The following is a 27303-nucleotide window of genomic DNA, read 5'->3' as shown; positions in this document are numbered from 1 at the left end:
ATATATATATATATAGTATAAGAGTAAATTTTACTTGTATTTTTATTTTATTGTTAAAGGTCATTTCATTCTGACAAATATTTAGGTTACATGGTTTTCCTAAATAAGTAGGATTAGGAAATAGCATCCTTATGTATAAATTCCGAAACTGCCTTTTGCAAACATGTTTTTTCCCTAAGCTCTTCGATTGCGATCAGTTACTTATTTATCACCAAATATGGTTACTAAAGTTTCTTCGCTTTATTCCTTCATTTAAAAACTTATTTTACTATTCTCACCATCACTACCGACATCTGATACGATAGCCTCATTTTAAGTAGAGTTCGTAAGGTTCTTAAGAAGTTAAAGAAAAAAAAGTACAAGAAAAAGAGTTTCAAATCGTTGAAAAAATTCGTCAGAAGTTGGAGTCAATTTTACTTAGAGTTTATCATTGTATTTTGCAGTTGTAGATTATTTAGAGATTCGCTAATTTTGCTAGTTTTAATTGTTGAATTATAGAAAATAATTAACTATTTCCAGCATTTATGCAAACAAATTATGTCAGTGGTATATTTTTTTAATTTCTGAAATTACTAGAAGATGGTCACAGAAATTATAGATAAAAAGATAGCTTAGCAACAATATTTAAAAATTAATGCGGTAGGTAGGTACTATTCATCCCACCACTTTATATAAGGTAAAAATGTTTAATAAAAGAAATTATCTGAAGCTTAATGCATATGTGGTAGATAACTCTTTTAAGTTTTACTGAGTTAAATTAATAATTTAACTTTTTGATCAATAAGTCAGTGATATTCTTTGGTTAAATAATCTGTGGCTTAATTAATAGAAAACTATAAATAGAATCAAAATGTTTGAATTCCTTCCTATAGGATTTAAGTGGATACGTTTTAAGCATTTCGAACGTTGCAAATATTGTAAAGCATAAATTAGCTGAATGCCATAAAACTTCTCATTTCTAAATGTAAAAATTATATAAAACAAATAAATATTTCGTAAATATATATTTTGATTATTTAATATAAATAATTTATTCAGTGTAGTGTGGCAAACTTTTATGTATTCTTTCCTATCAGTTCTTTTATTTCAGTTGCTTTGTAACAGTCTCTTTCTACAAAAACTAATCAATTTTATCATCGAATTTTAAATTGAGGTAGGGGGGAGAGTATTTAGAGGATAAACTAACTCAGAAATTGTGATAAATTATTTTTTTATTATTCGCCGAAGTATTGTTAGAGCTTTGCTCTTTGAAAAAATGAATTCAAATTTTTAAAAATGTTAATTTCTTGAGCTATGTTGATGTATGTTAACTGTAAAAAATATAAAAAATGCCAAAATTTTGACTCAAACAAAAACATATTACAGCGGATCATAGAGTTTAAATGGCAAGGTTAGAGAATTAGAAAAAAAAGTTAAACGATAATAATTCATAATGATTTAGTTTTTGGCTGCTTACTAGTGTCTGATTTCGTAACTTAATTAATAGTTAGCATTATTAAATAGCATATTTGAGGTCACCCCCAAGAACCATTAAGATTGACACTTAGTTCGTGAAAATCCGATCATTAGAACGAAAGTTGTTCAGGGGGATATCTTTCTTTTTTGCTGACTATACATTAATATAAAATCTATATTATTAAATTTGCGCGAGTTTTTTTAATNTCGCCGAAGTATTGTTAGAGATTTGCTCTTTGAAAAAATAAATTCAAATTTTTAAAAATGTTAATTTCTTGAGCTATGTTGATGTATGTTAACTGTAAAAAATATAAAAAATGCCAAAATTTTGACTCAAACAAAAACATATTACAGCGGATCATAGAGTTTAAATGGCAAGGTTAGAGAATTAGAAAAAAAAGTTAAACGATAATAATTCATAATGATTTAGTTTTTGGCTGCTTACTAGTGTCTGATTTCGTAACTTAATTAATAGGTAGCACTAATTAATTAGCATATTTGAGGTCACCATTAAGATTGACACTTAGTTCGTGAAAACCCGATCATTAGAACGAAACTTTATTCAGGGTGATATCCTTTTTTTTTGCTGACTGTACATTAATATAAAATCTATATTATTAAATCTTAATTACACTTTTATTGTTTTTACGAGACTTAACGTTACTGTATCAATTGGTTAAATTAGACCATATATAATATAAATTTGACGATAGGATAAACTAGACGATATATTTTAAAAATATAGAATACTTATTATATCGAGTATTATATTAGTATATTATAATAATTAGATCAAATTATTAGACGCGCTGCAGTTTTTTTAATAATGACATGATTTGCGCGAGTTTATACGCGTTACTTTTATATTTAAACATACATGTAATGGGTTTTTATTCGGGAGATTTTTTATATACTTCCTATTTGTATTTATTTTGAATGTATTGCATTACAATGTTGTTGTTGTTGACGTATGCCTGTTTAGGCAGAGGAGGTGCGATTGTTCTTGTTTTCCAGTGGCGCCATCTATGGTTAAGAATTCGACTTCTGCCACGCCGTACGTCACACCCGTTTATAGGGCGGATCCATTCATAATTGCATTACAATATTAAGAAATTGATACATGAGCGTAAACAAATGCATCCGAGTAAAAATAATACAGCTGATAGTTATAATTTTACATAGAATCTTATTAGTACGTCTAATTACATGGCCAGGGAATGTATATAAGCGCATAGATATATAAAAAATGATCTAAATTTATACTACGAAACATCACAAGCACGTTTCAACCACATAAACATCCCATCACAATGCATCGCTTTTATCAAACAGAAAGCTTATCATTTAAATCAAATCGATTTCAATCAAAGCGTTCCCCATGTTCATATACTCATATCAATAGTGTCATTCAAATTGAGTTGATCATTTATTTTCATATCGTCATATTATTAGTGCCATAAAATATTATTTTCACTAAATACGCTCTATTGAGTAAATACTCAAATGGTCATTGTTGCATCACTTATAAAAAAGTGTGCAACTGGTGTCATAGAGGCGTCCTGAATAAGGTTTTATGAACTCTAGAAATATTGTAGTGTATCTACCACTACACAAATATAATTCCAATTCTTTAGTATATAAGACATGTTAACTCTATACTATGTTGACGTACCTTTTCATAGATGAAGGTTGACATTGTCTGTAACTCACTCCCCACATTGGTGACCTTCGGACATGATGTGAACACGCCTAACTTGGCAGAAACGTCCACTGCGATTTGAGCACGCCACCGATGGATGGTTCACAATGAACAGTTGACTTGTGACTGCGACATTGTCCTCCTCGCTCTGTTGCTTCTCAGTCTCGATCACACACAACGTCGGCCTGTATACACTCGACTGCTAATGTCAACATAGGAGCGATCGCGACCGTGAACTTAATACAGCTCTCACGATCAGAACTCAAAAGTACGGGGATCTTAGTACAGCTCTCCCGGCTTCTCACGAAACAGCAATGAGTCAACTAGTGGTATCCCTTCATCGAATTTTATCACAGATATAATTCTGGTGGGAGAGTCCTGTAATGTATCTGCCAGAAAAAAATATAATTCCAATTCACTTGACACGTTAACTCGAGACATGTTAACATAAGACGTGTTAACTCGATTCTATGTTGAGGTACCTTTTCATAGATGAAGGTTGTCTGTGACTCACCCCCACAATTTCTTAAATATCAAAAACTTATCTTAGGGCTCCCTAAAAGTTTTTACCACCCACGGGGGCATCCATGTTTTAGGTGAACATTTTATTGCATTCATGTTTTCAATTACTTATTCCAGATACTTGAAGATACTGAAAGATGGGGACTAGACATATTCAAAGTAGCTGAATTTTCAAATAGTCATCCTCTTACAGCAGTTTCCTATAAAATATTCAGGGTAATATATGTTTTTTTTTCTTCTTCTAATATTTATCATTTATAGATATTAAAGATCAATATATTTCTTTCTAGAACAGAGAGCTGTGTAAAACATTTAAAATTCCGTCAAAGACTCTGATAAATTTTTTATTGAATCTTGAAGATCATTACCTAAAAGTCCCTTACCACAATAGTAGCCATGCAGCTGATGTTACTCAATCTGTTAACGTCTTACTTCTAATGCCTGCACTAGAGGTAAGATTCTACTACAACAAAATATTGTTAGTCTTATAAACATTTTTAACAAAGTCTTTTAACATATCTCAATTTTAACTTTTAAAAAAAAAAATTATTCTAGTTGATTTTTCAAAACCATTTTGAGTCACTCATAGTCAATAAATCCTTTTCTGAACCAGAACTGTAGTGTAATCCAAATTTGGTGTTGAGAATCATTATTTCAAGTTAGTTAAACTAACCATACACATAACTCTTGGATCTAACTACACCAACACGTCTAAAAGAACCCCATGCTTTAACGGCTTCCCTGATTATCCCGAGTAAACTCGGGTATATTACAAATATTCATTATCCCGAGAAAATTCGGATGTAGCGGAATTTGTCAGTATGTTTTGTTTTATCGCGTTTGTACAAAAATAAATAAAATGTAATTTGTAATAATACGATGGCTGCAGAATTTACATAGAAAAAATAAATAGTGTATCACTTAGGTGTACACTTTGTGTTGTCTCTTGTTTTAAAAATTATCATACAAAGACTAATATTTATCTTTTTTTCATTTGGCCGAGATTACTCGGGATAGTAAACTGATGGTAAAATTTATATTTTTTACGTGAAGTGAAATATCGACTTAAAACTTGCGTTTTGTTTTAGTTCCTTGTATTTATTAATGAAATAAAAAAATATGTTGATTTTTTGCATTTTTTTTTTAAATTGTAAGGGAAGCGGTTAATATAAGCAAATTGAGCGTTTGTACAGTTGGCACCCTGAGTAACTTTCGTTCCAATGATCGGATTTTCACGAACTAATAGTCAATCTTAATGATTCCAAGGGGGGACCTCAAATATGCTAATTAATTAGTGCTAACTATTAATTAAATTACAAAATTAGACACAAGAACGTACTTTCTCTGAATATATATTTTCTTACATATTTGGAATCCTGACCCTTGAAATAGGGAGGGGGTTGGCAAAATATCGAAAAAATTGTGTTGCAAATAAAATTTATATATTTGGCGATAGTACAGAAAGTAGCCAACAAAATTCGCCCCCGAAAATAAATATTTTAAGATAACCCATAGACTAATTCAAAAGAGGAATACTTAATTTTACTCAGTTGCTAACAACTAAGATCTGACTATAAGAAAGAATTGGAATAATGTTCTGTGATTGCTCGGAGAGGTTTAATTAAGAGTTAATAGAAATTATCTTGAAGTTTCTAGGCAATAGACAATGTTTAAGCTGATTTCTGTCCAAAATGCAAAGATTTTTTTTTCTTTTAATTTCTTTTGAAAAAAAAAATTTGAATTGATTTATAAATTACTTATGATTTTTAAGCTTTTACAATTTAAATACGTAAACTTTCTATCTGACATTATTTGTTTGTTTTTTTATGTTGTTTTTACTATAGAAGGTTATTCATAATTCCCTCCGCCTGTAAACGCCATTTTTCCTTACTACAACTGGCTTCAGTGGTACATGTTACTGCCATTTACCGGCAACTGCTTAAACTAAAACTTGAATACTTTCGGAATAATTTCATGTTCTTTTTTGCTATATATTCCTCTTCGTTTTTTACTATAACGCTTCGAAATCCCGGAGGGAATTATGAATAACCCTGTATTTATACGATGATTTCATTCTAAAATCACATTTACATAACTTATCTAAATCACATTTACATAACTATATACAAAATTTTAGGTATAATCATTTTTACAGCTTTAATCGAGTCTTCTAAGCAGGAAAGTGTGAAGAAACAAAAAAAAAATGCCTGAAAAATAAAATGTAGATTATATAGTAATTCTAGTGCACATTCACAAGGTTTTCTATTATTTACGATATTTCTTTTTTCTATAACTCAAGGAATTCCTGAATGTTAAGTGGCATTTTAAAAACATTGAAATATGTTATGTTTAAGAATAAGATATTGAATTAATATGTTGCATATTGTATTATTCATTGTTTAAAAAATCGCTTCATTTTGCCAAATACTTAGGCTTAGGTTACATGACTTTCTTTCGATAAAGATGATTTGCAAATAGCATCCTCATGTTTCGCTACATTCTGAAATTTACGTTCGTAAATTCACCATAAAATGTCACACAGCATGTACTTCAATTATGATAAGCTACATTTATCACTAAATACCACTATTATGATTTTTCGTTTTTTGTTTTCTTATATATATCTGATACGATACTCTCTTTTTAAACCGAGTTCGTAAGGTCCTTAAGATACTGAAATGGGGGCACAAAAACTTACGATACAAAATATTCAATTTCATTTTAGCTCAAAATATCTGGTCTCAAAATTTAATTTTAAAGTTATAGATAACTTTAATAATTGCAATATTGATGCTACGGTTCTCTTAAGTTTTTAAAGACCGCATGAATCCCGTTAAAATATTAAAGCGCATATGTTTACTTTAACAAGCGTAAACTCCTTATCATAATAACTCTCAAGAACAAATGTATAATTGATAATAAAAACTCAACTGGCTTCAAAAAATACGAAAAGGAAAATAAAAGTCGGCATGTTTCGAGCATTCAAATATAAGCACATATTTTCAAGACTTGTCAGGCATGAATGACTTGTGACTTTAAACATTGAATGCTCAAAACATGTCTATTTTTATTATCATCTATTATTTAAATCAATGAAATTTTTATATTTTCTATTCAGTTTCTTAGAATTATACATTAAGTAACACAGCATATTAAATCATTTCACTCAATATTAAAACAAGTTTTACATAAGTTATAGGCACAGGTTCTTAGATTGAAAAAATAATAATAATTCACTACTTTGTAAAAAAATCAATGCAGAACAATTTTTCTTTTGCTGCAAACCTTAACATTTTAATTTAAAGGCATAAAAAAATTCCGTTTACAATTGAAATTTTAAAAGTCGAATGCGAAAATGGAATGTCCCCTAACACCAGGAATCGAAATTAAATAGTTACAAGGACAACTATTTCAAACAAGTTAATGTCCGTCCCACTCGAAGTTGCTTGAAAAGGCCAATGTTTGCCAATGTTTATTCAACATATATTTTAGGTATACTTTAGGAGTATTTCGATCGAGTTTATTTTTACACCCTTATTTGCTTAAAATTACTAAATAATTTGCTTAAAATAAATTATTCAAGGTATATGATTTAATGCATTTATAGTATAATAGTAAACGAGGCTTCCATCGCATATTCTTGATACCACTATCATTAAATAAATAGAATAAGCTAAGATAAATAATAAAAGTCAATTTCTTCTTCGGTTTAGTTTTAAAGGAATAATATGTTTCGATGAAACAGATTTCATTCTGGAAATAACGAAGTTTTTGAGTAGGTCCCTTGGAGCAATCCTCTTTTGACGAAATATAGGAAAAATTCACAATTTCTGTAAAAAGTATGCTAATCTTCTCGCAGCATATATATTTTTTTTTTATGAAAATAAGTTCAAAAATTGAGTATTTTTTATTGCATTTTTTTTAAATCAGATGATTCTAAAATTGGCACGGCATCGGAATCTTTTAAATAAATTTCAATTTTTAGTACTTTTTGTTCAACAAAATAAGGCATTTTCCTAACAACAAATTATACTTTGAGCCGTGATGGCTCAGGTGATAGAGGGTTCGCCTTACAATGAGGCAAACCGAGTTCGAATCCCAGTCGATACGAATTCCGCATCTGGCTTACACCGACCACAGTGCTGACGCGAAATATCCTCAGTGGTAGACGGATCATGGGTTAGAGTCCCTTTGCCGTCAGGCTAATCGTGGGAGATTCTTGTGGTCTTCCTCTCCATGTAACGAAATGCGGGTTAGCTCCATCAAAAAGTCCTCCGCTAAGGCAAATTTATCCCAATATTCGATCCAGGAGTTCCCTTGTCTTCTGGATTGGGATCAAAATTACAAGGCTATGGAGTTGAACATTAGTAGTTGTTAACCCATAAAAATTGGGTCGGCTATTGAGTTGCACTAAGCACTAATATGTATTTACTTTTAACAAACCAAAAAAAATAAGAAACAATAATGTAAATACATAAATAATTTATTTCTTCAATCTTAGAGAATCTTAGAGATCTGTCAGACGATCTCTAAGACGTTTTGCACTGAGTAATTTTATGTTTCTAAAATCTTATCAGCTAACTGACTATAGTTAGCTGATAAGTAAGCTATAATACTTAAAAAAAACTTAGCAATTACTTACAGCGAGTGTTAATGTAAAGAAAATCTCTAAGTACCAATAAAAGGTAAACAAAATAGTTTAGTATATTATCCGGAAAAAAATCTGTATGGTATCATAAAGAAAGAGTTAAAGATATAATGAAATAATTAGTTGGATAGTTCTGTGACTCACATGTGGTCAGATAATTAAAAATTTAGTTTCAAAACTAAGATGTTAAGAAGACATTTAGGATGCTGAGATATTTTAAGACGCTTTAAAAGTTTGGCTATATTTTCGACAGCTTTTTATATTCGGTATCTTTATACTCTTTGTAGTCACTTCAACACTATTTTAGATAATCTATGTTGAAGTCAAACGAAACAACAACAACAAAAAAAGACAATTAATAATTTATACTCATTTTTCGAAAAAAAATAGTACTCTTAGTAAATAGTAAGCTGTTTTGCATCAAATAATTTTAAACAGCGGAATGTTTTTAATTTCTTAACAAGGTTTTATTCTTAGCTAACAGATAATAATTCTAAGCTTTCTTTTTTTTAAAAAAAAAACTTGGCAATAATTTAAAAAGGAACTTTACTTTAAAGAAAACCTAAATTAAAGTACTAAAAAATTGTTTAGTATGTTAATTAAGAAATAATATACGTAGTAGCGTAAAAAAATAAGACTTAAAAAAATTTTAAAATTTAATTAAATAGTTGGTAAAATAGTTTTGCGAAACACTCCCGGACAGGTGATTAAAAAATTTATTTTAAGATTAAGACGATATTTAAGATGTTGAGAAATTTTAAGATGCTTAAAAATGTTTACTACGTATTCGCATTAATAATTTAAGATATATATTGAAGAAGTTGATAAATATATTATTCCAAACCTATGCATATGTATGTATATTATTAAAATTGTATTAATTATTTAAAAAACAAACACTAAAAACAAAATATGATCACATTAAATAAGCACAATTATATTCTATCAGAAGCATGCTTTTATACTCGACATTCGTTAACTCGACATTCGTTTAATAAAATGTTTTAATCAAATTTCTTTACTAAATTATGAATAAATTTTTAGACAACTAAAAAAGAAGCATCGTATTTATAGTTAAAAAAAATTTAAATAAAAAGATTAGCAATCGTTTATTAGCGAAAAAAATATGAATTAAATTTTACGCTACGCTCGCGGAGTTAACCTCATTTAAATATTTCTTCATTGTTGCCAAATTATTATTTTAAAAATAAATAATTTTAATTTTTATCAACTTTTACTAAATAAAAACAGTTGAAACAGTTGATTTTTCAATTGAAAAATATGTAGATTAATATGGTATCAAAAAATTCATACCTTATAATTCAAAATTTTTTCATCCTCAATTTAATTAAATAATAAAAATTAAAAATTATGAAAAAACATCTTTTGCATGAGGTTATATTTGAGTAAATGAGTTTTATGTGTGGGTGTAATTTTTTATTTTCTTAATTGGTTTTAAAAATATGACTACAAACGCAAAACGCGAAATTAATAGTAACATGTCTAAGCTTTGAATCACTCTCCTGACCAAACTATGGGGACCACATTTTCCAGATTGTGGCTACCCCCAATATTTTGAAGATTAAGAATCCAAATATGTAAAAAAATAATGTATGTTTATTCAGAGAAGTACGTTTTTGTGTCCAATTTCGTAACTTAATTAATAGTTAAAGCCAAACAATTAGCATATTAGAGGTCACCCCCAGAAACCATTAAGATTGGCACTTAGTACGTGAAATTTACGTATGCCTTAGTACGTGATCATTAGAACGAAAGTTATTCAGGGTGATATCTTCCTCTTTTTTTGCCGATTGTACACACCTTAAAGGGTGTAGTTAAACGCTAAACTTAGAAGCGTTTACTCTATTCATGAATTATTTTCGCCAACTCTGCCATACGTAAAACAACCGCCAGATTGGTATTTTTTGTTTACAATTGAGCAGAGGTTTGATTTTGTCTCGCACGGTGCTAAACATCTCGAAAAAAAAGAAGTAAAAAAGAAACAGAAGAAAGAATGAAAACCATTTATAGTTTTTGTTGCATATTAAAGATAGTTATATTCTCATAAAGAGATTTACATAAATCTGTTTTATATTTAATTTCTAATGGCTGCGGTATTGTTAAGCCTAGTTCGAACTCTCTATTCTCTCTGTGCTGTGTGTATATTTAAACAAAACTAATCTTAAGAAATATTATGTAATATGCAACTGAAATCAACAATTCTTGTTTTATATTGTATCGTAAAAATAACTTTACTGAATCTTATGCGCATCATATCTTACTGTAATTATAAATTTAGAGTTACTGAACCAAGAAGACGGCTACTTAACACTTAGTAACGTAAAAAAAATCCTCCTTGGCTCTTGGTGTAGTCAAATACTTAGATCCAAGAGTTATGTATGGTTAGTTTAAATGAAGGTTTACAAAATAAAATGCGCAACTATAATACACACTTTTATTTCTTTTAAAATTCGCGTTATTTTCTGAACTAACACCAATAAAACACTAGTCAAAAGTCTTTTTTTAAGAAAAAGGTAATAATATTTCTTTTTTTGGGAGAAAAAAAAATATTTCCCCTCTACTCTTTGCTGCTTTTCAAAGGCTCTGTTGACGCATAAAATGACGTTTTTTGTGCTATTTTCGCAACTGCTGTGCAGCATTTATTCACGACTGTCAAATTTAGCCAATCTTTAGCCAGAGCCCTCTTAATTTTGGCGTAAAACGCCTATAGGAAGAGATCTAATTCTTTATTATCTGAAAAGTGACACTGCATTATTTAAATTCATAAAAATTTGCAAAGATTTAAAATTATTCATTGATTTTAACAATCTTCATCTAGATGGAAAAATCTTTCAGAATCAGTGGTTTTTAACAACACATTACAAATGAAATGAAATAAAATCGTTCAGTCTAAAATAGTGATGTACAACAAATCAAAAATATTTTTTCGAAAAATATCTAATTTTTACTCTATAGTAATTTTGATTTTATCTCTTCGAACTAAAAAGATATATATATATGTCACGGCGAAAGACCGAAATCGGTGGTTGTTGACTTTCACCGGTGAAAGTCGACAAACACCAAATACGTCGGTGAAAGATCGAATGTTTCATTACATTCTTGTACATTCGGACCCTCACCGGTTCATGTCGACAATCACAGATATGCTTTGGTGAATGCCCGAAATATTTATTACATTCGATTTTATATCAATTTATTCGTGGATATAATTACATTTATTCGATATTTTAACCCTACACTGATGTTTTTTTAAGGTTAAGAGCCACTGCCCGGTATACATTTGCCCGGTATACCCTACGCTGATGTTTTTTTTAAGGTCAAGTGCCATTACCCGTTATATATTTTCCCGATACTCCAAACACTGATGTTTCTTCCAATCTATCGTCAGTAAGTTTTAAAATATAGAATAAATATAAATATATTAAATAAATATAATAATATTAACGAGCAAATTAATATAAAATGGATATAACAAATATTTCGGACATTCACCAAAGCGACTATGTGATTGTTGACATTCACCGGTGAGAGTCAGAAATAAGGGTATTTAGCAAATATTTCGGACATACACCAAGCGACTACTGATTGTTGACATTCACCGGTGAGAGTCGACATTTTCCAGATTTCGGTCATTCACCGTAACATATACATAAATAATTTTAAATGAATGTCATTTGATGCTTAACTGCAAAAAAAAGAGTAGTAAATAAAATTAATCGATTTCATTTCCAATAATTAAATTTTTTTTTTATCTTCTAGAAGACGAAAAATAAATACTTTAAGTCTCCTTTCATTCAAATATATTCTATACAAATTTCAACCAAATAATGATTGCCAATATTCTATTTACAGTCTGTGTTCACCGATTTGGAGGTGTTAGCAATTTTATTTTCTGCCGCAATCCATGACGTTGATCATCCTGGAGTAACAAATCAATACCTAATTAATTCAAGTAAGTCTCTTTTTTAAAATAGTCTAATACGAGAACATTATAGCTATATTTTTTTACTTTCTTAGAGGAGAAATATTTAGACTATTTTAAATGTAATTTATAGGTCAGAATATTCCGTTCTCTAAAAATGAAATATTGAATGGTAAAAAATCCTACAGTAATCTTTTAGGGAAGCCATATAATTTCAAGGAAATTCTATCTAAATTGAAAAGTAAATAAAGTTTCAGGAAGACACTGCTGGACAAGTACAAATGGATGTATAGCACATAAAAAACTAGGTTCATTTCAGATAATTTATTGTGCTCTGTCTGAAATATATTTAAGGAACAAAATAGTCGTTTTGTGCCCATTTGTAAGCATCCTGGATGTCAATAGGAGGTTCATGCAAGTTTCCCCAACAGTGTTCTTGTTTATTGCAGGGCATTCTCGATCAGCAACACTCTGCACAAAAGCATTTTCAATGGGATTCATATCTGGAGAACGCACTGGCTATACGAGGTGTCTCGACAGTGACTGTTCGATGACATGTTGCGACAAATTTGTACCCGACAGTCCCACGGAACAAGCGAACATGAGGCAGCAGAATATTATTGATGTATCACTGGTCAGTCTTAGTACCAGTTGGGAGCACATTAGCGTACAGCCTTTAATCATAATGCCAGAGCCGCGATGGCTCAGGTGATAGGACGTTCGCCATCCGATGAGGTGAACCAGATTCGAATCCCGGTCAAGGCTGGTCGATACAAATTCCGTCCCCGGCTTCTACCGACCACAATGCTGACATGAAATATCCTCAGTTGTAAAAGAATCATGTGTTAGTGTCCCCTTGCCGTTAGGCTAACCGTGGGAAGATCTGGTGGTCTTCCTCTCCATGTAACGCAAATGAGGTTTAATTCCATCGAAAAGTCCTCCACGAAGGCAAATTTCTCCCCAATACTTGATCCAGGAGTTCCCTTGTCTTCTAGATTGGGTTCAAAATTACAAGGGTACGTAGTTGAACATTAGTAGTCGTAAATCGAAAAATTGGGTCGGCTGATCAACGAGAGTAATAAAATAAAATCATAATGCAAGCCCATACCATGACACTATATGCAATATCAATATCACGTTAAGTCATTTGGCACCGATAATCAGACGAAAAACTGAATCTATTCTCATTTGAGAATGGTACGCAAGCCCAATCCTCTTCGCTCCAATTGCGATGCTGAAGACACAATTGCAAACGAGAGCTATGGTGACAATGGTACGCACACAACAGGTCGGTGTTCAAAGGCGCCGGCAGAATAATATAAAAAGGGGTGCAACCGTCTAACAAACTAACCCCCCCCCCCATTTTTTTTAAATATTCTGTTATTACGTTTTTTTCGTTATTACATATACTTTCATCTATTAATTTTTTTTTCAAGATTCAGGTATAGGACAAAATAATAGGAACACCTGTGAAAAAATGAAAATATTTTATTAATAAGGAATTGGGCCACCTTTGGCCTGAATGACAACTTGCATTCGGCGTGAGATTGACAAATAAAGGTCTTGAACAAAGTTCATTGGAATTTGCAGCCATTCCTCTTGCAGGGCTGTCTCGAGTTCAGAGAGTGTGCGTGGAGGAGGAAACCAAGCACGGACTTTTTTCTCCAAAAAACCCCAGAAAGGCTCAATGATATTGAGATCAGGGGACTGAGGACACCACGTTAGATGGTCCACTTCATAATTATGCTCATTTAACCATGTTTGAACACAGTGAGACGTGTGAACAGGGGCGTTGTCATCTTGGAACACAGGACGTTCTTCCGGAAAGAGAGTATTAAGCATAGGGTGAAGATGATCTGCAAGAATGCTTCGGTAATGGTCCCCTTTGGCCACCTCTCAAGACAACGAGAGGCCCCAATCCACGGGCAGATATAGCGCCCCACACCATCACTGAACCACCTCCATGTTTCACGGTTGGAACCAGGCAGTCAACATGAAATGCTTCTGCCGGCGTTCGTCACACGAACACACGTCCGGTGGTCTGGAATAGTGCAAAAGAGGATTTCCATTTAGTCCATTTTAGGTGGTCTTGGCACCACTGTAGTCTCTTCAAAGCATTCCGCGCTGAAACTAACGGTTTAAGAATAGCTACTCTGCCATGAATGTTAGCAGCATGCAACTCCCGTTGAATAGTTTTCATGGATACAGGGTTCTGAAGGTGGGTATTCATCTCGGATGTTATCACCGGCAGTGTAGTCTTGCGTTTTCGAGAGACTATCCTCTTCAACATCCGTCTATCACGGTCTGACAACTTCGACATCCTGCCGCTGTTGTGCCTCGCCGAAGACACCTTACCCAACTTTGTGTATGCCGACAGAGTCCTTGATTCAGTGGTCCTTGAAACACCTACAAGGTTCGCTGTTCTGGATACGGATGCTCCAGCCAGGCGAGCTCCGATTATCATGCCTCTTTTAAGGTCAGAGAGGTCGGACATAATCTCGTTTTACTAGAAACAGATTTTTCTCTTGCAAATCTCACACTGCCAAATGCTAGACAGATACATTGTCTTTCATTTCCTCTAGGTGTCACATTCTTGCGACACGTGCCCGCCGCTTATTGGACTGTCGAGAACGACTCCATTCTTTCACAGATGTTCCTATTATTTTGTCCTATACCTGTACATTTCTTCATTGTTAACAAGATATTTTTAAAAAATTACGAATTTACGTGATCCGAAATGTGGAGGAATAGAGAAAATTCTTATGAATCCCTCAAGTACATCGATTTAGATATTGAGGCCACACCGTTTTATCCAACTGTAGCGGATGCAATCAAAATTGTCCTAACTCTTCAAGCTACTACGTGCACTATTGAACGTACTTTTAGTACAATGCGACGCATGAAAACATGGAATCGGTACTACAATGTCTCACGAGAGATTAAATAGTTTGTGCATGCTCAGTGTGCATAAGAAAAGAATCAAAGATGACTCAGAATTCATTGAAAATGTTATAAAAAGATTTGGACAGCTAACAAGACGATTACAATTCTTGTTTGATTAAACAATTTTTAATTGTTATGAATCAATAATTGTTTAACTATTTGCTTTTGAATAACAATATTTTTAATAAAAAAAATTTTATACTCTTTAATTGTTTAAAAAAAGCCAGGGGGGTGCAAGTGCACCCCCTTGCACCCCGCTGCCGGCGCCCTTGTCGGTGTTCGTATAGTCCTGTTCATGAGCGTCTGGCTACAGTTTTTCGGGAGATTCTCTTGCCAATAACAACGTGAAACTTATTTGCTACATAACTGGTTGTACTGCGTTGCTTCCTTTTTGTCAATAACACTATGCACCTGTCTTCTACAGGTGTCGTAAACAGAACAAGGCAGTTGTTTGAAATGATTTCCATAACCTTGAAACAACACTGTGGCTGAACTCTGTTATTTTTTGGCTTTCTTGCCAATAATACGGTTTTGTTTGACAGCTCTGTAGTTAATCTTAAAAAGAGACTCCTATTACACAATTCACTATCAAGCTTATATGACACTTAGAAATAGTTTTAATAAAAACCATTTTCAGGTTTTTTAAATAAAATAGTTATAATCACGCAATTTTAAAATCTTCAGAATTATGTGATCGTAACTATTCTCAGGACCAAAGAGAATATAGAGAGGGTTCATTCCTTACTCAAAGCTGAAACTACGACCTCCTGACGTCACGCCGCACACAAATCTCGGAAAACTACAACTAAAGAATAAGAAAACTTTACTTTCTGTAAGAAATGAGTTGAATGTTCGACACTTTTCTAATGATAGCTGTCACACTTTATACTACTAACAAATTATTTCTGTTTTAAAATATAGTATTCATACATTTTAAAGTTAGAAAATTTCCCAATGGTTGTCGTCATCGTTATATTATCGTTTTCTAATTTTAGTTTCTAACTTTTGCTGTTAAATAAAACAAAGCATATAAAAGCACTTTTATAGTTACATATTGTTGGTTAACAATAGTTTATTAAATGGGATGTTGTCTAGTTTTTATCTTTTCAGATATTTATACATTATCACTAAGAAACAAAAACCTTAAATGCTAATTACTAAAAAAATTTATATTTGAGCATACAATAATAGAAATATTACTCATAAATGTTCAAAATTGAGGTATATAAATATTTTGAATAATGACATTAAAAAATACATTCATTATGAAATTGGAAGAATTTTTAAGCATTAATAACTTTTATTTTCGAAGTTCAGGATTCTATTTATTTTTTGTAATTTTTTTCTTTTTTTCTGTTAAAAGTAACAAGACGGTATCGATTTCAATGGCTAAGAAAAATTCTTAAACGTCTAAACGAAAAACATAATTCCTCTTTATTCACAGGAATTCTTTTACTACATTTTATAATTTATTTGATGTCACCCCTATATTTTCTGAAGTAAAACATTGAAAATTGTTATTTCTCATTTTATGTTTTACAATCGTTCTTGACTACTACTGTTATATTTTTGCAATCAGGCGAGAAGAAAATCACCTCAAAATAAAAAATACATGGAAAACAATGAATGTTGTGAAATAAGTTTAAAAAAATAATGCTATTTATACGCGAAACAATTTATTTTTAAAGCGAGAAGTTGATGGTACTGACTGAAACACTTTTTAGCCCTGAACTATCCGATTTTTTGCTTTCTTTTCCTTAACAGTCATGAAGAGTCCCATTAAATATAATTGTAGTAATTAATAATAACATTAATTGAAACAATTGTTGTATCTTGGAAAATGGCTTTTTATATATTCTAAAAAGATTTGTTAAAAAAAATACTTGAAAATAAAAGGATAAATTTATATTCTAACAGGTTCTGAATTAGCTTTAATGTATAATGATGAATCAGTTCTGGAAAATCATTCTTTAGCTGTAGCCTTTAAACTTCTTCAAGATGAAGCGTGTAATATTTTTGCCACTTTGAATAAAAAACAATTGTTGAGTCTTCGAAAAATGGCTATTGATATGGTAAGTTTTTTTCCTTACCCAACACCAATTTATTTAAAATTTTTGCTTTATGTTATACATCGGTGTCATATAGGTCAGAATAATGTTTGCTGAGGGAAAGAATTTCTTTTTAAGGAAAGAATGTTTTTTTACACACAATTTATAAAATGTTGTTTTGAATAGCTCCAAAATCTATCGACTTAATCAGTTCAACTATGGAAAGGATGTATTCAAACTGATGGTGGATGTTTCTTTCCTGGCATATTAAACTCCATTTGATATAAAATGCACTGAATTCACATCCATACAATTCTGCAATCAACAGTTTTTGTAAGATATAGTTCGTTGGTTCCTCGGAAGCAGAGTTCATTTCAGCGCTTAAAATTGAGACAACCCTTAATGCATACCAAGCACAAACTGTTAATTATTTTTCAGTCATTTACTTTGCTCTGCTATTATACCTAGCTAATTAAATATATTTCAAATTTAAAAACTGCTGTTTCCCCTGCAAAATGTCTCAAAAAGGACTTCACTCAAACGTGAGAAATATCAACAAAAAAATGGCACGAAATATCATCAAATTTATAAAAAATATTCAATGTTAAAAAATTGCATATAAAGTTTGCGAAATAAATATTTTTGCCAAACGATCGCTAAATAGCAACCCTTGCTCACAACCTTCTCCCAAAAATAGCGAAATAGTATCGTCGCATATCACGTGATGAAGGCGGAGCCAATTGCCAACTCCTGGTGAACGAGCTATAGTATACATTAGTCTGTTTTCGTATTTTTGATAAATTTTTTTTCGTTTTGTGCAATTTACGCTACGAGAATTTTTCGCATCATTCAAATCAATTTTTATCAGTGTAATAAAACAAAAGTTTAAAAAAAAAACTGAAATCGGACAGCTTTATTGCTTTGAAAATTTGAGGAAATATCCAGAGAAATTATCAAGCATTATTTCTCTCAATCTAATGAAGCTTTATTTTTCACCATTTTTAAAAGGTAGTGTGTTTTCGAATAATATTACATCTAACAATGGTAACACTTGTCGATGTGGGGATCTGGAATTAGTTTTCCCCCTTTTTTTAAATTCATTTTTGTCGAAAACTCCCGGTTTAAGAACGTTATATATAACAGGGACTCTCGTAAATGTTGCGACAAACTTTTAGGGGAGTTAGGGGGGTACATCATCACGATTAAAATTGGATAGAAACCCGGAAATGTCGTTGTACGCTGTTAGAGGCACTTCCTTATGATGGCCTCCTTAGAATTTGATTTATTGATTTATTGAAATTACATACATTTGCTGACTTGTGTGCTCAATATAGGCTTATAAGNATTCATTTTTGTCGAAAACTCCCGGTTTAAGAACGTTATATATAACAGGGACTCTCGTAAATGTTGCGACAAACTTTTAGGGGAGTTAGGGGGGTACATCATCACGATTAAAATTGAGAAACCCGGAAATGTCGTTGTATGCTGTTAGAGGCACTTCCTTATGATGGCCTCCTTAGAAGCACATGAAAGAAACGATTCATAATGGGGAAACGCTCCTAGCGGTGTATGGCGACATTTTCGGGTTTCTACGCAATTTTCATTCTGATGATGTGCCCTAACTCCCCTAGAAGTTAGTCACATCATATACGCAACTTCCTGTTATAATAAAACGTTTTTAAGCTTGCAAATTTTGACAAAAACGATACTGTCTTTTAAAGAAAAGTAACTTGGAAAGGGAAAGCAGATTTTAAAACAGCTTTGTGAAAATATCCAAGATCAATTAAAAAAAGCAAAAGGGAAATTCCAAAAATGATTTTTGATACTTTCTTAATACAAGATTTAAGATTTTCATAGAAAGTTCTTTGACACATGGAAATGTTACAGGTTTTAGCAACTGATATGTCAAAACACATGAATTTGCTGGCAGATTTGAAAACCATGGTGGAAACTAAAAAGGTTTCAGGATCAGGAATGGTACTTTTAGACAACTATACAGAAAGAATACAGGTAAACTGTCAAGTATATTGAATCTAATGTCTCTGTAATGCATACTAACAGACATTCGTAATGGTTGACGAACTACTAAATCATTAAATATAATAACAGACTACACTTTAAGTTGCCAGATCTGACCTAAAAACAAAGCTTCTCTGAATAAACTTATTTTATTTTGACGTTTAAAAGACTCCTCCATGAGACAAACATTTCCGACCGGATGTGATTCCAATTTATAACATTTTATTAGATGGTGATTAAAGTCATTCTTTTTATTTCATTTTGGGTATTAAACATATGAATTTTTAAATGAAATTACGGGGAGAATCGGTCCTTCCCTGATTATCCCGAGTTATATTGCAAAAATATTTATTATCTCGGGTAAACTCGGGCATAGCAGAATTCGTCGGTATGTTTTGTTTTATCACGTTTTTATTCGGCCAGAAGCAAAACGAAAAATAATAATAATCCGCTGTGATTGGAAGTTGGCCAAATTTTGTTTGGGAGTTTTGCTATTTGTTGGACTGCAGACGTGCTTTGTTCAATTGTATATAGGGTATACTAACCAGTGAAGGAACACTTAAGTTTGCATAATATTGTCTTAAGCTTTTGGTGGTTCAAATAATAAGTAGTAAGATAACCAAGTGAAGGAACAGTTCTTACCAGTGAAAGAACACTTAATTTTGAGAATTTTTTATGCTCTTTAGGAATTAATAGGGCGTACAAATGTCTAAAAACAAGGAATTTTTCTTTGAATTATAACATCTAACCACAGTTAACGTGGACAATGATACTTTTTTTTCAGTCATGAAATGGAAAGTAAAATGGGGTTGAATACAGAATTAAAAAAATGTTTTTAATTTTCTTTCTCACAGTTTAATTAATAGTCGAGTCTAAATTATTAATGCTTATCATTGTGTAATCCGATGATGCTTTATTACTATTCTCCACATTTTTTGGAGCTTTTCTTTTTTTTAAATCTTTTTAAGTATTTTTTTCTCTTCATCATACTTTCTTGCTTTAACTCCTTTTTCTGAAGTTAATGCAAAAGGTAATTTATTTCTTTTTATTTTGATTTGATCTTCCTCTTTTTTTCCAATATTTGGCCAATGTAAATGTATCTTCGAAATTTCTTCTGATTTTCTAGTACTATTTCTAGAATTTCTCACTGGACAATTGATGGGATAAAGGTGTTTCGAAGATTGNAGCATCTAATCACAGTTAACGTGAAAAATTTTGCTTTTTCTTCAGTCATGAAAGGGAAATAAAATGGAGTTGAATCCAGAATAAAATAATTTTTTTAATTTTCTTTCTCACACTTTAATAGTTGAGTCTAAATCATGAATGTTTATCATTGTGTAATCCGATGATTTTTTTTTACTATTATTTTATCGCGTTTTGTTAAATCTTTTTCTCCATATTTTTTGAAGCTTTTTTTTATCTTTTTGGGTATTTTTTTTCTTTTCATCATACTTTCTTGCTTTAACTCCTTTTTCAGCTCTTTCAGTTTCTTTTAATTTTCGTCCTTTTTCTGAAGTTAATGCAAAAGGTAATTTATTTCTTTTTATTTTGATTTGATCTTCCTCTTTTTTTCCAATATTTGGCCAATGTAAATGTATCTTCGAAATTTCTTCTGATTTTCCAGTACTATTTCTAGAATTTCTCACTGGATAATTGCTTAAAAAAGGTGTTTCGAAGTTTGAGGAAAATCCATCTCTTATTCACCTGAACACGCATGATGTGAAGGAACATGCCTGTTCCTTCACTGGTTAGGAGTTGTTTTCTGTATTTTTAACATAATTTTGATGTATAATATGACTAAAGGTACAAGAAAATTAAAAAATTTCTTTTACTTTCATTAACTTGAAAAAATTCCAGCAAAGGAACCTTTGTTCATTCATTTGTTTTTCAACATTTGGTAATCCAGTCAATAAACACCCCCTAATCTCAGTACTTGCTTATGCTATGAAGCTTAAAATAAATAAAACGTAACTTCAATAACCATATTTTGAATTCTTGTTTTCACAGTGAGAAAAGTAGAACTATTATATGCAATTAATTGCGCTTTAAACGGATTAATACAAACGATGACCTTATAATTTTATCATCGACACAAGGTGCCGAACTAACAAATTCAAAAAAATTTCCAGAGAGGACTGTATGACCAGGCAATCCAATGCATTGTTACATGACTTCCAATTGTTAGGTAGTAAGCTACTGTTACCAATCAATCTAAGTAAAGACGTTTAAAATCTTAATTTTAAAAAATATTTATCAAATGTTCATTGACTGGTTAGTTTATCCTACGATGGTTGATGAATTTACGTAGAATAAATAGTAAAAAAAGGGCGTCCGCGAGAGAAATTATGCAGATGACTTTTCAGATTATGAAGATGTGAACATATGCAAAGACTAATATTTAACTTTTTTCTTTTGCCCGAGATAATTTGGGATAGTAAACTGAACAGAAGAAAAAGAACTTTTTGAACTATCTTTAGAACTACGATTAAAATCACAAGTGAATTCAATGAATATAGATCAGTTCTGGAAGAAAAAAAAGATATTCCCATTTTCATGCAAAAGCATTGCCTATTTCTTCAACTTATTTGTGAAACAGAATTTTTAGTCATGAGTGGTATTATAACGAAACATCGAAAACTACTTAATCGTGTGCCTGCTTTACAGATTGTTGTAACAGATTAAACACCTAGAATTGATCAACATGTTACTAAGCATCAAACATCACATTAACCGCTTCACTTACTAATTTTTCTTTTTTGAAAAAAAAAAAAAAATTTTTTTTTGTTTTATTAATAAATACAAGGAACTAAAACAAAACATAATACACAAGCTTTAAGTTCAAATTTTAATTTTTTTTATGAATAAAAAACATTTAATTTNACTTATTGTTTTTCTTAATTTTCTTCGTGTTTATTTTCTTTTTATCCTTTCTGTATTTATTTATTATGATATATATATATATATATATATATATCATAATAAATAAATACAGAAAGGATAAAAAGAAAATAAACACGAAGAAAATTAAGAAAAACAATAAGTTTTATTTACTGCGCATAAGCTGCAAGTAAATAGAACTCATAAAATAAGTTCAAAATGTAGAGAAAACATGGAAAAAATTACCAAACAATGAAAAAAGGGAAAAATAATAATAAAAATCCGGAAAATAAAAGATTATATCTTTTATTTTCCGAATTTTCCCTTTTTTCATTGTTCCATGTTTCCTCTATAAATATGAATATAAAAGGACTTAATCAATTGGTAAAGAAATTGTGTTTCAGGTTCTCCAAAATATGGTGCATTGTGCAGACTTAAGTAATCCAACTAAGCCTTTAGATGTTTATAAGCAATGGGTTGATCTCATAATGGAAGAATTCTTTCAACAAGGTGATAAAGAAAGAAGTCAAGGAATGGATATAAGTCCAATGTGTGATAGACATACAGCTACAATTGAGAAATCACAAGTATTTCCTTATTTTTCAATTAAATTGCATGTTCTTTTAAAATGTATGGAATTTTAATAACTTTAAAATTATTAACACTTTGAGAAGCTTTTCTCACTTCAAAGTGATTTGGATATTCTCTATCAAGTGATACAGGACAAAATAATGTCAACACTAATCAATCTTTCTTTTAGCTGCAAATGTTTCAGCGAACTATCATGCTTGAAGCTTTTAGTAATGGTTTTATCCATGCAAATTTTGCATCAACTAAAATGAACATAAGAAGTTAAAAGCTTCTCTTTTTTTTTCTTTTTTTTNTTTTTTTTTTTTTTTTTTTTTTTTTTTTTTTTTTTTTTTTTTGAATAAAACTAGAATTCTAAAAACATTATTTTCACAATCCTATAGGATAGAACGATTTCAAAATTTCTGGTATTGACCTCATTTTGGTCCATGCTAATGTTGCGAGGGTTAAAATCTCACCATTTCTAAAAGCATGATCTTTCAATTTGTGCCAAAAGTTTTGTCTTGTAAGATCTCCCAAAACATTGCAACTAAAAGATTGTTTATATAAAGTTAGCATAGAAATGTTCACATTATTTTGCCCTGTACCTGTGAATAAGGTTTTAATAGCAGTTACTTTCTAACTGAAACTAATCAATCTATCCATAAAGATAAGAAATATTTTGTTTCATAAAATCGTAATTTATTTGTTCAAGTTTTTCCCCTAGCTAATTTATATATTGCTTCAGAAAAATAATAGAACTTTATACAGTTTCAGGTTTAATTTATGAATTTTCATTCTGTGGAAGCTAATAATTTGTTAAGAAAGTTTAGTTAGTTACGTCCTAGAACCGAATATTATAAGAAGAAATGGCCCCAATTCTAGACAAACATCAGTTTCTTACATAGATATCAAGAACTGACTGGAATTCAATAATGAAGCTGCGTTACATAGTTGAAGCATATATCTTTACAATAGTTCATTTCATGCTGGACACCATTCAACATGGTATTGACAGCATATGTTTCTTGTGGGGTTACATAAGACATTTTTCTAATAGCCTTTCTTATGAAAGGGTCTGTGGATAATACTATATTGAAAAAGAGTTGAGCAAGAAATGGACTATAGCATGAATGTATGAGACTAAGGGTTCCCACATATAAATTCATTTCATTGCTGTTCATTTTTCATACTAGGAGGAAATAATCCTTTAAATATATTAAAATATATATTTATTTCATTGCAGGTTGGATTCATAGATTATATTGTTCATCCACTTTGGGAAACTTGGGGTGATCTTGTTCATCCAGATGCTCAAGATATTCTAGATACTCTAGAAGAAAATCGAGACTGGTATCAAAACATGATTCCTCTAAGCCCGTCAAGTAGTCGGCAAAATGTTACGGAAGAACCTATTAAATTTCAAATCACTTTAGAAGAACCAGAAGAGTCATAAAACGCAACATCATTTGAAATGATCCTACCTTTTGAAGATAAAGCCCGTCCTCAGTTTGTTTCTTTTTAACCAGTTAAGCATTTTAACAAGCCCCGACAGGGTGCAGAATTAAAATCAAGCAACATCAAACGCAGGAAAAATGGTCCTATTATAAATTTTACGTAAAGCCTACTACTAAGTTTTTTAACTGTTACAATATATATGAAGGACTGTTTTTTTTTTTTTTTACTCAAGACAAAATAAATAGTGATGAATAGTTTAAAATTAAAAATGGTAAGTCCTCACCAAAACCAGCTACCAATTTACCTTGCTTCAAAAGAAATAAAGATAGTAGTATTCAATTCAAGAATGGCTACCTCGTAGAGCCAGTAGTATTGGTCCTGCTAATTGTTTACGCAACCAAATAACGGCTTATTTCAAGCCCCGCTTTACAATATAAAATAGTTAGCAGTGCTGTTAGTAAGAAAATATATAGACAATTAGTATATTTGAAACTTAGAGTTTTGATAATCAATGGTATTTTTTTATTTCACACGAGGTGAAATGCACTGGTCTGACATGCTTAACTGGTTAATGACTATGACTCTTGTGTGATGGATGTTAGCTTTTTTTAAAAGCATAATCGTATTCCAGCCAACTTGTTCCTTAATCTAGTACCTATATTTTGTTATGTTCTTGCCATCTATAAATTAATGAATGCATAACGGAAAACGTTATTTTCTCTACACACATTAGTAAGAAAGGATATTTTTTTATTAAATGTAAAAATTATTTTAATACAGTGGAGAAAATTAATTTATGGAAGGCAAAAATATTTAGAGCGTTTATCGAAGGTTGTTATTTAGACTTTCACACTATACAAACTAGTCAGGCGTATATTTTGTCACACATCATTCTTATAATGAAGTGTAGCAATCAAAAGCATATCATAATATTTTGTAGGTCAATAGAATGTTTTGATTATTTAACAGGAACCACCAAAATCATATTCAAGAGACTTTGTATTGACTAAAATACCAATGTTTGGTTTTTGTGTGTTTAGTTTGGACATTTGTGTGGCACAATTTTATGAATTCTCCTCATTTACATGATGTACATAATTGAACATTCATCTATTTTGAGCTGTTTATATCTTTCATCAGAAAATTATGAAAACAAATTTAATCTTGTATATTTAACATCTTAGAAGATGAATTTTCACACTCTGCCAACGTTTTTCAAAGTCTTTTGATCTCATTAATCTTTGCTTTTTGTTTAATTTATGCTCTTCATAATAGTCAAGTGTTACAATCACTCTGATATAGAATAGTTTGTGGAAGCACTTGTGTTCTGTTGACGTACAAAATAAATTTTGCTCTGCTACACAATTATGTGTTAGAAAAAGTATATTTATCCAAGTGAGATCTATGTATGCACTGTAGTTTTAGAACACAGAACTTTCATATCAATAGATTCGCCATTTTCTTTCAAACAGCTATTTTTAAATAAATAGATTTCTAATTATGAATTGAAAATCAACTCGATTTCCTTTAAACCACAAATTTATAGAAAAGGAAACTATATTTTTAAGAGTCTTTAGTAGTCGATGTTCAATAAAATGTATTATTTACTCAGTAAATAAAGTACTGAGCTGTCTACTAGGGTCTCGGCCTTAAGTCTACTCAAGTTAAGAATGATAAATACCACCTTATCTGAGAAAAAAAAAGGCAGATAGAGCACAATGCTACCAGCATGTCGTTGGTCATAAAATCTTTGAGCCTTGATCTCCATGACCAGAAGGGCTGTTACAGAAATGCTTTACTCAACAGTTTAATATTACTTTACTTCCTAGAATAAGGAATGTAATTTAGTTTCATATAAAATAGTAGGATGGTCATATTTAATAAATTACCACTATGAATTTTCTTTTCAAAAACTTAATTATTTCATATTTAAATAAATAACACAAAAACTAATAAAAAAATTTCCAGAAAAAGTATTTGCTGGAAGAGCATAATTAAAATATGATAAATAAATGATTAGTTATGGTGGTCTAAAACAATGAACATTAGCAATAGCAGTTAAAACTTGAGAAAAATGCATCACATTAAAAAAAATTTTAATAATGCCTAAACTCGGCCCCTACGTCAACCCTTGGGGGATGACGCATTTCAAAGTATTAAATTGGAACCCACATTTTTAATTGTAAATTTCTCCTGAAGGCCTTAGAGGGTTAAAGTCACGTTTGGTGTTATAAATTTATTCAAAATACCAAAAATATCTAATTTTTTTTAAGATTTATTTCTCAAAATATTTTCATTTCGCAATTACAGTGCCATCTATGAACCAAAAAGTAGAATCCTATAGATCAAATTGGGGTAAATCCAAGTCTGTTACAAAAATTCTATTTAAGATTTTGAAGAAAGCAGTGAAGAAAGAGGTCGAAATTGAACTGCATAAAGCCAAACACAGATGGCATTTCTTTTATCGATTCATTGTCATGCCAAAACCTAGGGTTGTATTTGTCTATTACGGAGATAATCCTTTACAGACTATTGTTTTTCTTACTTTTCAACATTTAGAATGATTTTGAGTTGAATTTCATAAAGAGATAATTCGATGTTTAAACAAATAAATAGCTAATATGACGCTCAAAAAATGTATAAATTGTATTTATTTACTGTTCATAATATTTTAAATTCAATAGCCATCTGATTACTTACATAAAATTGGGAAAAGCGTAGCTGAAAATTTGATTCTAATCTTATTAATAAAGCAATGTCAAAGAACAGAAAATTGTTTGTTTTTGAGAATAATTTCACAAGTGTAATGATGGCCGCCTTTTTGGGCACCTTATTTCGATGCAGTGAAGAATTAAGCTCATAAATAAATCTCAGTAGTAAAATGGAAATTATTTACAAAACATTAATATGTTATTTTAGATTGCTTTTCTTCTCACAAGTGCCAAATTTGGTGCTTTTGCCAAATGCTTTAGTAATATTGCAATAGTGTGAATGCTTCAATTTCTGAACAAACATTGTAAAATGAATAAAAATGTCTCTTATTGTTCTCGTTCAATTCAAATCCCACAGCAACTATTTTAATTCAAGAAAAATGAATAACTTCTGATCTAATGATCAGATTTTC

At 30.8% G+C, this 27303-nt stretch overlaps 1 protein-coding gene across 5 annotated transcripts in view; it reads left to right on the top strand.

Moving 5' to 3' along the window:
• Positions 1 to 26815, top strand: part of LOC107449376 (3',5'-cyclic-AMP phosphodiesterase 4C) — a 154564-nt gene extending 127749 nt beyond the window's left edge. For all 5 annotated transcript variants that reach the window (XM_043047740.2, XM_043047737.2, XM_043047741.2 and 2 more), the window contains 7 exons: positions 3794 to 3892; positions 3967 to 4128; positions 12198 to 12297; positions 17128 to 17282; positions 19146 to 19268; positions 22559 to 22741; positions 23968 to 26815. In XM_043047740.2, the coding sequence (XP_042903674.1) occupies positions 3794 to 3892; positions 3967 to 4128; positions 12198 to 12297; positions 17128 to 17282; positions 19146 to 19268; positions 22559 to 22741; positions 23968 to 24177 (1032 nt within the window). In that variant the 3' untranslated portion in view covers positions 24178 to 26815. The remainder of the gene's footprint in view (positions 1 to 3793; positions 3893 to 3966; positions 4129 to 12197; positions 12298 to 17127; positions 17283 to 19145; positions 19269 to 22558; positions 22742 to 23967) is intronic.
• The last annotated feature ends 488 nt before the right edge of the window (positions 26816 to 27303 follow it).

This window comes from Parasteatoda tepidariorum, chromosome X2, assembly GCF_043381705.1.
Source record: "Parasteatoda tepidariorum isolate YZ-2023 chromosome X2, CAS_Ptep_4.0, whole genome shotgun sequence".
NCBI classification, from domain to species: Eukaryota; Metazoa; Arthropoda; class Arachnida; order Araneae; family Theridiidae; genus Parasteatoda; species Parasteatoda tepidariorum.
Note: the sequence above shows the minus strand (reverse complement) of the source record. Positions and strands in the feature narration are given on the sequence as shown.